The sequence below is a fragment of the Nannospalax galili genome, unplaced genomic scaffold (genome assembly GCF_000622305.1).
Source record: "Nannospalax galili isolate Female #2095 unplaced genomic scaffold, S.galili_v1.0 scaffold8, whole genome shotgun sequence".
Taxonomy (NCBI): domain Eukaryota; kingdom Metazoa; phylum Chordata; class Mammalia; order Rodentia; family Spalacidae; genus Nannospalax; species Nannospalax galili.
Genome location: NW_008358318.1, coordinates 183,010 through 195,953, shown reverse-complemented (window position 1 = coordinate 195,953; position 12,944 = coordinate 183,010). Strand labels below are relative to the sequence as shown.

The 12,944-nt window shown below is 40.6% G+C and overlaps 1 protein-coding gene across 1 annotated transcript in view; it reads left to right on the top strand.

The window, feature by feature from the left end:
• Positions 1-12,944, top strand: part of Nlk (nemo like kinase) — a gene marked incomplete in the record, with an annotated part of 174,144 nt that overhangs the window by 129,968 nt on the left and 31,232 nt on the right. Inside the window, 2 exon segments of the mRNA XM_008821590.3 lie at positions 7,894-8,000; positions 9,827-9,912. Of these exon segments, the coding sequence (XP_008819812.1) occupies positions 7,894-8,000; positions 9,827-9,912 (193 nt within the window).

The window sequence follows — 12,944 nt, the reverse complement described above, 5'->3', positions numbered from 1 at the left end:
CGTGAGAGGCAGCAGCAGGTGGATCTATGTGAGTTTGAGGTCAGCCTGGTCTACATAGTGAGTTCCAGGACAGCTGGGGCTACAATGAGACCCTGTCTCAAAAAAGACACTCACACACACACACAAAAAAAAAATCAGAACAGAAGCAATTTCAAAGCCCAGCGTGGTAGCACACACCTTTAATCCTAGCCCTCAGGAGGCAGAGGTAGAGGCAGGTGGATCTCTGTGAGATGAAGACCAGCCTGGTCTATATAGTTCCAGGCCATCTGGGGGCTACAGATGTCTCAAAAATGCAAAAGAAAGGACATAACCAATTTCAAGCAATCGGTGGTTTTCTTTGCTCCTTCTTTGAAAATGTAGTCACTGTTAGAACAGCGCATGACATTACTTTATACTTACTCCCTGTTACTGACTTTTGTACCAATTTGTTCCTCTCATGAGTGAAAGCAAGATTTACTAAGTGCTAGCACTATGAGTTCACCCTGATAGCTTGAAAATTAAGATGTTTCCTTCTGCTGTTGCTTGCATAGCAGCTGTCATACTAAGGCTTTGAAGGCTCTTGCATCACAGCTGGGCTGCCAGTTTTGTAGATGTGTGAGGCAGAATAGAATAGAGCCTGTTTTCACATCCAGGCAAGAACTTTTCAGTGCTTGAGGAGGAAGTCAGTAAACTGGCAGACATGACAGACATCCCATGAAGATAAGGGCTTCAGTGCTCCCTTTATTTTGGACTTGTTTTTCTTGAGTAAAACCCCAAGTTGACAGCTGTCATGGTCCATTTTGGCTGCTAAAAGAAAATACCAAAAACTGAGTAGTTTATATACAATAGAAATTTCTGGAGGTTAAGAAGTCCAAAATCGGGACCCTTGACAGATTTGGTGTCTGATAAGGGCTTTCTTCCTGGGTCGTAATCTTTTTACTATAACCTAAAGTAGTGCAAGGGATTAACAGGCTTTTATAGGGACACTGATCCCATTCATGAGGGCTCTGTTCTTATAACCTAATCACCTCCCACTGGCCCTACCTCTTAGTATTTAAGGGTTAAGATTTCAACATGTGAACTTTGGGAGAACACAAATAGTTAAACCTTTGGAACAACACAATAATGGCACTTATGCAGATTTTTCTGTTTTACTTTTTTCCCCTCTGTATAATGTTCCTTTAACTCTTATCGTTGAAATTTATGGAGCCAATGTAACTCAAGGATATTGGAGCCAGGAGTCATGGCATACACCTGTAACCCAACACTGGGGAGCTTGAAACAGGAAGATCAAGTTTGAGGCAAACCTGGACTATATAGTGAGACTCTGTCTTAAAACTGTATGTTTGTGAGTGTCTAATTAGCTTAATGGTGCAAAACAGAAGTGTTATCCTGTTCCTGTCCTAATAATTTCCTAGTGGGAAAAAAAAGTTGGTGTATATGAAAGGGTTAATATTCTGAAACAGTTACCATTCCTTCCAACAGCCATCCTGAAATGTCAATAAAGGGTTAAAAATTCAGACTAAAAAGAGAAATCTAAGTGGCAGTAGTATAAACAAAAAAAAAGGTTGGTTCTTACTACAAGGCATCAAAAAGGCTCAGCAAGTAGAGCCATCAAGTGTTGCCCAAAGCAGGAATGCAGGTGGATCTACACAAAGGTTTAATTAGAAGCCTGGAAGTGGCAGGATCCTCCATCTTCCCCTAGCCCACAGGAGACTACAGGTTTATTTCCTGGATACAGCATGCTAAGCTGTGGCATCACTTCTCAACCACTCACACAAGAGCCTGGCATCCCGGCCTGTGCCTCCATAGACAGACTATCAGAGAGCTCTTTTCTGGATAAATGGATTAACCAGAGAAGACCCACACATAATTAAGGTATCATTATAAAACAATAAATAAAACTTTTAAGCTCAATTCTTGTCATAGAAGAAGAATATTAAATAAGCACTTAATATAAAAAATTGGGTGATGCCATGAGAAATTGTTCACTGTATCTTATATTTCAAAAACTGAACACCATAATTCTACTTCAAGGAATCAATTGAATTCACATAAAGATAGACAGATAGATATAATGCCTATCACACTTATTTAAAATAGTAAAAATAATTAAGGATAACAGGTTTTCAACAGTGATGAATTCATTAAATGAATTACATCTATACATTATAACTATACATAAAATTCTTCTTTATTAGACCATTTAACAATAAACTGCTTATTTTTTTATTTATATGCTTATGTTGTAAAATTAAGGGACTAGGCAACAAAGCCTTGAATAGTTGAGGTTAGCCTAGGATATATGAGACCCAGTCTCAAAAAGGAGGTGTAGCTTAGTTCAAAGAGGTAGGATCCTGGCTAGGCATAGTGGTGCATGTTTTCAATCCAGGTAGAAGCAGGTGGATCTCTGTGAGGTTGAGGCCAGCCTGGTCTACATAGTGAGTTCCGGACCAGCTGTGGTTACAGGAAGACCCTGCCTGAAAAGGACCAAAAAAAAAGAAAGAAATCCTGAGTAGTGTTCATAGTTTTCATATTGTTTCTTTCATTTCCCTAGTTTTCTTCAATGAAGGGTTTGTTTTGTTTTTCAGGGGGAAAAGAACCTGGAAATGTCATAAATACACAAAACGCAGAGACAGGAATATAGTTCCTTGAATGCCCACCTTCAACAATGTTGCTTATTTTTCTAGTCTTCTCTGCCTTTTAAAGTAGATCCCAAATACAAGTCATTTAATTTGTAAACACAAATGTTTACATATGTGTTTCTGATAAGTGCCCTCATCAGAGCATGATCACTGTGCTGTTACCACATCTAAGAAAGTTTATTCCTTCCTGCCTGTTCCCTGGCTGCCTCGGCTCATTTTATCCAGGATCTAAAGAGAGTCCACATACTTGTAGTCAGTCTGTCTCTTGATTCTCTTCTCTCCCATGTGTTCCTACCTGCCTTTCCCTTCTCCCATTGCACACTTTTTTCTGGATGCAGAATGGTTGTTGATTTGCTGGAGAATATTTTACTGAGGGAATATTTGTATAATGTGTTTAGATGACTGCTTATTTATGGGGTCTTTTTTTTTTTTTAATGTGTGTGAGTGTTTTGCCTGCATGTATATAAGTGCACCCATGTCATGCAATGACCACAAAGGTCAGAAGAGGGCATGGGATTCCCTGGAATTGGTGTTACAGACAGTTGTGAGTCACCATGTAGGCGCTAGGAACTAAACCCAGGTCCTCTGCAAGAGCAGCCAGCTCTCTTAACGACTAAGCCATCTCTTCAGCTCCATGGTGTCTTTTTAAATTCCCCATATTCCTAATAAACTGGTAAATTAGGTTTTCTAGGCATGAATTCTTCAGTCAATCATACGTAGTCAGTGATAGGTATATCACAAGAGCAGTATATCTTGTTGTGCAACAGGGGATGCTAAAACTGACTTGTCCTCATCCCTTTCAAGTGGCTTTACCAGCCATCAGTGATACCTAGCTGGATCTATGATTTCACAGAGGTACCAGAACTATGAACTTTCTCCTCCCTAATTCTATCAGTGTCTGCATTTATCATACAAAGCTGTTCTGAAAATTACATAGTGAATATTTAGTATATTTTACCACAGTTTATTTTTTTTTAATGTTGAAAAGAAGAAAAGAAAGTAAATTATAGAGAGCTGTTGAAGCAACTTTAGACGTAGTTAAATTCAGGCTTCACTACTCTGAAATTAGGTGAGTTATGTGCTTGCTGTCATCTTCATCAGTAAAATGGTGGTACCACCACCTACCTGGTGAGGGTGCAAGAAAATTACATGAGATGATGTCTTCACAGTATTTAGTGGCGTGCCTGGTACCTGCTGGGTGTTCTGAGAGTTTGTGAATTAAACAGACAAAAGGCCCTCACCTGTGTGGAGTGGCTGTGTATATAAAGTAAACATAACAAGTAAATGACATAGGATAATAATTACTATGGGGGAAAGAAAAGTAGAGCTGTGTAGGGAGGTGGCAGTTGGATTAGGAGTGCAGCGTTCAGTATTAGAGTGGTCAAAGTAGGAGACATTTGAAAGATAAGATCCAGCAAAAAGCAAGGAAGAGAAATGGCTACCTGGATGTCAGGAAGTGCAGTCCACACAGAGCATCTGGAGCAAAGGCCCATTTACAGTGGATCTTTCATGTTCAGAGAATAGCCAGGAGGAAAGTGATGAGAGACGTGGAGAAGGAAGAACCCCTGTGGAACATTTATATTTTACAGTAAATGAAGTGGGAAGATTGTGCAGAAGAGTGACCTGATTGGGACTTGACCCTGAAAGATCATTCCGTGAAATTGCATCCAAAAGACTTACATCTAGATAGATAAGAAAGACAGGTATGTGACAGAGCAACTACAGCAGCACGTTAGAGAATCCAGGTGGCAGTGTTGCACATGCATGAGCACTGTAAATTCTTTCAGATAAGAAAATGTTGAATGAAAACTACTAAGGGGGCTGGGCGTGGTGCCACAAGTGATAGGCAGAGGCAGGCGGATCTCTGTGAGTTCAAGGCCAGCCTGGTCTACATAGTGAGTTCCAGGTCAGCTCGGGCTACAGGGAGACCCTGTCTCAAAAAGACCAAAAAAAAAAAAAAATTTAAGGGGACTAGAGAAATGCTTGGCAGTTAACAGCACTTCCTGCTTTTTCAGAGGACCTGAATTCAGTTCCCAGCACCTACATAGGGCAACTTACAACCAACTGTGTAACTCCAGCTCCAGGGGGTCTGACACCTTCTTCTGGCCTCCACAGGCACTGCACGCACGTGGCATATACACAAGTCACATACACATAATTATGTATGTGTCGTGTGCATATGTATGTATTGCCTGCATGTGTGTAAATGCATTGCCCTCGGAGATCAGAAGAGGGTTCGGATTCCTCTGGAACTGGAGTTACAGATGGTTGTTAGCCACCATGTGGGTGCTGGGAATCGAACCTGGATCCTCTGCTAGAGTAGTCAGTGCTCTTAACCACTGAGCCATCTCTCCAGCCCACACACATAATTTTTTTAATCTACTAAGAGCCAGATGTAGTGACACTAGCCTGATAATTTCAGCACTCTGGAGGCTGAGGCAGGAGGATTGCTGAACTACCTAACAAGTTCTAGTCTGGTAGGATGCATTCTGAGAAGCTGTCTCAAAACTTAACCCCCCCCACACACACACACAAAAATGAAGCTAAATATGACCTTAATAATATAATTTAACCCTGTGTATTTTTATAAAATAATTCTAACATTACTGAAAACTGTTCTCCAAGGGAATTCTACATGCCAAATTGCTTTTTCCTCTTTTTGTTTTTCTTTAACCTATTTGTGTCATGCCTAGGCTGGCCTCAAACTCATTGTGTAGCCAAAAATGTCCTTGAACCACAATTTTTTTTTTTTTGAGACAAGGCCTCATTATGACCTGAAACTTGCTATTAGACCAGGCTGGCCTCAAACTCACAGAGATCCTGTGTCTGCCTCCTGAGTGCTGGGATTAAAGGCATGTGCCACCATTCTTTTGTTTTAAATTTATTAGCATTGTGTGTGTGCATGGTAGTGGGTGGGAGGTACACAATGCATCAGAAGGTAAAAGGACGACTTGGTGGAGCCAGTTCTCTTTCCACCTTAACAAGGATTCTGGGGAATCTTAACTTAGGTCCCAGGCTTTACCCAGCAAGACCTTTACCTGCTGAGCCATTGCACAGGCCTAACCTTGAGCATCTCATCCTCCTGCCTCCACCTCTAGTGTGCTGGAATTACAAGTGTGGGCCACCATGCCTGTTTGTGTGGTTCAGATAAAACCCATTCCAGGAAGGCACCCTACCAGTTGAGCTACATTCCTAGCCCCAAATTGCATTTTTCTTACCTTCATTATGAGGCAAAATGTATTTCTTAGAATGCAGATGAAGAAATCTAGGATTAAAACATAAGGCTGTAGAAAATGATAGGTTTCAGGGAAGGAGGGGAGATTTGAGAGAGGCTAACTCAATCATCCTTGTAAGATTTAACACTGCAAGCTGGCATGCAATGGGGATCTGAATGAAATAAACTTCAGCTCCACCAGACAAGCAGTGTCTACTCTTAAACGTCTCTGAGGGAAAGAGAGGAAGCGGGGATAGTATAATATATACTTATGTGACAGAGGCAGAGAAATAGGATCTATGTGACTTAAGCTACGTGATGGTGGGCACTCTCTGGGTAGGGGAGAGGGGCTTAATGTGTGATCTGTAGAATGTGACCATGGCCCTACTTACTTCCATCAAGGCATCATGGGAACTGGGTGTGCTCCACTGTGTTGCTGTTCTCTCTGCTTAGGGCCTAGTTACTCAGAGAGCTTGAGTTCTCTAACAAAAATCTTAATTTAAACATTGTATTTTCGATGCCGGGCATGGTGGTGCACGCCTTTAATCCCAACACTCAAGAGGCAGAGGCCGGTGGATTTCTGTGTGTTCAAGGCCAGCTGTGGCTACAGGTAGACATAAAAAGGACTTCAAAAAGACCAAAAAAAAAAAGAAAGAAAGAAAGGAAGGAAGGAAAAGAAAGAAGAAAGAAAGAAAGAAAGAAAAGAAAGAAAGAAAGAAAGAAAGGAAAGGAAGGAAGGAAGGAAGGAAGGAAGGAAGAAAGAAAGAAAGAAAGAAAGAAAGAAAGAAAGAAAGAAAGAAAGAAAGAAAGAAGAAAGAAAGAAAGAAAGAAAGAAATCAGTCTAGGAGTCTTAGGCCAGAGTGGTAATACGAGACATGATGAGAAGGCTAATCATTGCTAAATTTTGAAAGTAAAATCAAGATTTTCTCATGGAAAGAGGGAAAGAGATACCAAAAATTTCTTCAGGGTCTGAGCAACTACTGCATGGGCCGTAACTAAGAGAGCAGGCTACGTTCAAGAGGGTGAGAGGGAATGGAGAAAAGGACTGAGGAAGAGGTTGGGCATTTTAACATTAACGGTTGGGAAGGAAGGCAGAGAAGTGTGGTCTCAAGGCAGTTTGAAAACTGTCTGAAGATCTGGGAGTGTTGGAACCGCTGATGCATTGCATGCTGCCCTAAATTCTCCCTGCTCCCAGTTGCCTCCTTTCCTACTCACTGTCATTGAAAATTATCCTAAAGAAGTCTATAGTTAAATCATAAAATTGATGCAAGCTTTCTGATGAGTTTTTGAACTGTCCCAAAGGTAAAACAAATCTATTATTCCATCTAGAGGTAGCCAGAGAAAAAAAGATTCCTTAATATCTGTAACATTTTCTTGTTTTGCAAGAATTCAAGATTCCACATCTCCATGGCTTTCAGGCTCCAGTGTTTGATCCTGTCTTGTGTTGGTTGAACAAAAACCTAAGAGTACAACAGTACAAAGCATAGAAAGTTTGAATTTTCAGTGACAATTTTGTAAATGTGTGCACAATTAAATAATGAAAAGATTATGTTGTTCTGATTGTGTAGAGGCTTGGATTTAAATTGACCATTTACATGTTTGGGGGTATACCATACTTCATAAAGTACCTAAGCTTCAGTTAATAAAAGGATTGTGATCTTTTTGCTGTTGGCTTAGGATGGGATCAACTCCCATTTTGTTTGAATTTAAAGGGTGCTCCCATTACACATCTAAGATTCTAAGACTTCTGGGTCTTGTTAAGCACTTTTCCTGGACTATTATTTAAAATGTTTACTTTTAATTTTCTCTTTATAGAGATTATAAGGAAATTCCTTGGTTGTTTGCTTCAACTCTTAAACGTGTAAATTCCTTCAAATTGGGCAATGCTTTTTCCTGTGGTAGCCGGAATTCTTGCCTCTGTCATGCTGTCTAGAAGCTTGCTTTCTTTAAACTTTTCAGCTTTAGCTGAGAATGAAAGTTATTCTTCAAATCTGATGACTACATTGAAGGGCCTAGGGCCAATTCTCTGATATCTCCTTAACTTAAAACTTGAAGATATGTTGTCACAGAATTAATGCAGAGTGACCTACATAAAATTATTGTCTCTCCTCAGCCACTCAGCTCAGATCATGTCAAAGTTTTTCTTTATCAGATTTTGCGAGGTAAGATTTTTCTTTATGAAGAAAAGGGCAACGTTGTGGCATAAATGAATCATTTTCTTCTTCATTTGAACTTTATTCTGGCCTTTCAAGCCTCCTTCCCTAAAGACCCTCTTGTTTGAACCAAGAATGCTTCATTGTTTTTATATTTGATGTTAAATAAGAGGCATGGGGGTTAAGGATGCTGGTTATTGAAATCAGGACCTGGAGTTAACTAGGCAAGTACACTTCCACCAATAAGAGGCTTTTAAGGTTGCCAAAGAGTTCTTTTTGTGATGGCAGAGAAGGCCCCATGAAATTAACTGAGAAGTTGAGTAGGTTAATGGAGGAAAGAAAATAAACAGAGTTGTTTGTCACAAGTCCACTAACAACCTTTAGCTCTTGACAATATGTAGTATCAGATGGCTCAATGAAAAAGTGCCCGTATCATCTCTGGAAGACATCCATCTTTCAAACTAGCCGTAGGTGGGCTTCTCAGAGTATTACCTGGCATAGGAGAGCCCAGTTCAAAACACAGTGACCCTTAAAACCAAAGCAGATGGAATAATTCTGACTGGCTCATTAAGAGCAAGGACTTGACTGAGAAGCAGTTTGGGCCTGATGATTGATGCCTTCAGACTTGACTGTTAAAAATAGAGAATTATTTAAAGCTGAAACAGCTTTTCTTGTCTGATAAAATACATCTTGTCACAGAATTCTTAGAATTAAATTTTTTTAGTTGAAAATCATCTGCCAAAAAGATTAATACAAACAATAATACAACTAAAGAATAAAAAATTTCAACTCCAATAGATGTTTTGAAATATTGTATAGAGAGAAATAGGAGTCTTCATATTTGTGAAGACTATGATTTGCTACTTTTTGTTAAAAGAAGAATGAATCTAAGGTTGTGACTTAGCAATACTAAAGCACCATTTTGAAGATGTCAAAAATTTTAAAAAACTGATTAAATAACCCTCTTGGTTCTCAGTGGCAGAGAATACTATTCACAGATTGGTCATGTCCCTGGATTTTGTCCTATTTCTGAAATACCTGTTCTAGGAAAGATTCCTTGTAAGTTAATGGAAGCTTTTTGGTTGAAGCAGGCCCAGAATCACCACAGGTTGATAGTGTCAGTAGCAGAACTCATCCAGTAGCCAGCCACACTGAGGAGCAGTTCAAGGATATCAGCATGGTCAGACACAGCTTCAAGGCCTGACTGACTTACTGTGGTTAAAGCTATGTAACCTCGGGGCTGGAGAGATGGGTCAGCGATTAAGAACACTGCCTGTTCTTGCAGAAGACCCAGGTTTGAATCCCAGCACCCACATGGCAGCTAACAACTGCCGGTAACTCCAGTTCCAAGGAATCCGACAGCTTCCTCTGTCCTCTACAGACATTGCACGACACGGGTGCACTTAACCTACATGGAGGCAATACACGCATACACATAAAATAATAAATAAAATATTTTTTTAAAAAGCTATGTATCTAGCTGGGTGTGGTGTCTCACGCCTTTAATCCCAGCACTTGGGAGGCAGAGGCAGGTGGATCTTTGTGAGTTTGAGGCCAGCCTGGTCTACATAGTGAGTTCCAGGACAGCTGGGGCTACAGGGAGAATGTGTCTCCAAAAGACAAAAAAAAAAACAAAAACAATACCTTTCATGGCATTTTATGTTACTGCAGAAAAATAAAAAAAATTTTGAAGGGGACAAGTGAAGCTTTTAGTAATATGCTTTATGCATTTGTTTGGGGAACAATTTTAAATCTGTTTCCATTTAAGTTTTTCCTGATTATTGGTTAAATAAAAGAAATTAAATATCTGCAATTAAATCTTTCTGTCATTTCAGGTTTGAAGTATCTCCATTCGGCTGGCATTTTACATCGAGACATTAAGCCAGGGAATCTCCTTGTGAACAGCAATTGTGTTCTAAAGGTAGTTTTTTAATCATTTAAAGATCTGAAAAAAATCAAATGTTGGGCTCAAGGTAGGCTTAAAAGCAATTCATTTCTTTACCAAAATTAAAAAAATAAGTTAGGTGCTGGAGCACTGGCTACTCTTGGAAAGGACCCAGGTTTGGTTCCTAACACCCACATGGCAGCTAACATTCATTCCAGGGGATCCGATGTCCACTTCTGACTTCTGTGGGCACTGTACAACACAGGTGCGCTTACATACACGCAATACACTCATATACATAAAATAAAAATAATAAATAGAATATATATTTTTTAAAAAGAAATAAATTTTCTCTAGTCTTGTCACTAGTCAAAATCATAGTAACTAATTTGTAGTCCTGACATATTGTTGTTTCTGGCCTATATTTTTACACAATATTTTGCTGTGTTTTAATATTTAAATTTGTTTTTTTAATGTGTATGAATGTTTTGCCTGGATGTATGTAAGTGCCCCCATGTCCTGCAATGCCCAAAGAAGCCAGCAGTGGGCATCAGATCCCCTGGAACTGGAGTTACAGACAGTTGTTAGCCACTGTGTGATGCTGGGATTCAAACCCAGGTCCTCTGCAAGAGCTCTTAACTGCTAAGCCATCTCTCCAGCCATTGCTTGTGTTTTAGAAATACTGAAATGTAAATTGTTATGTCACTAAAAAGAATGAATCTTTCACACCTTTTCAGATTGTTCCATTACTAAAGGAAGTGGTATCAAGAAAGTGTGACAGTGAAGTGTATGCCTTTTGGGAATAGGTCCTTTTTGCACAGCTAGTGTGTGTATGGTATTTGATTGCTGTAGCAAAAGGAAGCGAAAACATACTTAAAACTGAAAGTGCTATTCCAGAAAAGGGCATATGCACTTATTAAATGTGTTTCCACAGTATATAATAGTCAGTCTTCTATTATTCCCCTGCAGAATACATTATATTTGCTAATCCCAAAATCTCAGCCTGGGCTACAGCAGAGTGAAACCCTGTCCAAAAAAAAGAGGCAACGTGAGGCAGGAGAGGTGACTCAGCAGTTACGATCACTGGCTGCTGGGTTGGGAAGATCGGGGTTGGGTTCCTAGCATCTACATGATGGCTAACAACTTTCCTTAACTCCAGTTCCAAGGGATCCAACCCCCTTTTCTGGCCTGTGTGGACACTGCATACATGGGGTGCACTTACATGCATTCAGGAAAAACACTCATACAAAATAAAAATAAAGGGGATCTGGGTGGCCCATGCCTTTAATCCCAGCATAGTTTGGGATTACACAGAATGGGTAACTAAAGGGAAATGCCATTTACAGATATACAACAGAGATTAGAACAAATTGAAATTTTGCTCTGCTCCTTTAACTCACCCTAGGGGCCTTTTTTGTTTTTTGTTTTTTTTTAAGAAACCGAGTTCTGGCCGGGCATGGTGGTGCACGCCTTTAATCCCAGCACTTGGGAGGCAGAGGCAGGTGGATCTCTTTAAATAAAAATAGGGTTCTTATGTAGCCCAGGTTGACCTGGAACTTACTGTGTAGTTGAAGATGACCTTGAACTTCTGATCCTCCTGCCTTTACCTCCTAAATGCTGAGATTACAGATTTGTCCCACTAAACTTCAGTTTTGGAGGTGCTGAGGCTTAAACTCATTGTGTTGTGCATGTTGGATAAGTACCCTATCAACTGATCTACTTCTCCAGCCACTATAGGGCTGCTTTTAAAATGCCAGAGGATGGGGCTGGAGAGATGGATCAGCGGTTAAGAACACTGGCTGCACTCACAAGGACCCGGGTTTAGTTTCTAGCACCTACGTGGCTACTAATAGCTATCCAGGGGATCCAACATCCTCTTCTGACCTCCATGGGCCTTGCAGAACACAGTTGCACTTACACACATGCAGGCAATACACTCATACACATAAAATAAAATTAATATTTTTTTTGTCTTTTTGAGGCAGGGTCTCCCTGTAGCCCCAGCTGGCCTGGAACTCACTATGATCCACCTGCCTCAGCCTCCTGAGTGCTGGGATAAATAAAATATTTTCAAATAAAAAATGCCTGAGGAGCTGAGTGTGGTGGTACACACCTTTATCCCAACACTCCAGTGGCAGAGGCAGGCCAATCTCTCTGAGATGGAGGTCAGCCTGGTCTACATAGTAAGTTCTAGCCTAGCTGGGGCTACAGGGAAACCCTGTCTCAAAACAAAGAGCCAGAGGAAAACCAGGCATGGTAGCTCATGCCTTAATCCTGCCATCCTGAGAGGCTAAAGAAGGATTATTGTGAGTTCAAGATCAGCCTGAGCTACATAGCAAGACCCTGTCTCAATCTCTACTCTCCCATCCCTTAAAAAAAAAAAAAAAGGAATAAAAATTTAAAAACAGAGTAGAGTACCAGACTGTGATCACTAATTCTGTCATCTCAAGACACAGATTCGTTAAGGATAATTATAGAAAAAACATTTATTGGGGCTAGAGAGATGACTCAGTGGTTAAGTGCACTGGCTGCTCTTGCTGAGCAGGTTCAGTTCCTAGCACTCGTGATGACTTAACTACCCTCTTCTGGCCTCCACAGGCATTGCACAATTTGGGTGCACTAACATACATGCAGGCAAAACACTTATACACATAAAAAGTAAAAACTTTTAGAAATGTTCTTTAAAAAAAAAATCAAACTCTTCCACCCGGGCGTGGTGCCGCACGCCTTTAATCCCAGCACTTGGTAGGCAGAGGCAGGTGGATCTCTGTGAGTTTGAGGCCAGCCTGGTCTCCATGGTGAATCCAGGACAGCTGGGGCTACAGGGAAATCCTGTCTCTAAAAGACCAAAAAAAGTGGGGGGCGGGGGGACTGTAGAGATGGCTCAGCAGTTAAGAGCACTGACTGCTCTTGCAGAGGACCCGGGTTCAATTCCCAGCACCCACATGGAGGCTACAAACTGTCCTTAACTCCAGTTCCAGGGGGAATCCAAAGCCCTCTTCTGACCTCCGTGGCATTGCATGACACGGGTGCACTCACATACATGCAGGCAATATACTCATACACAT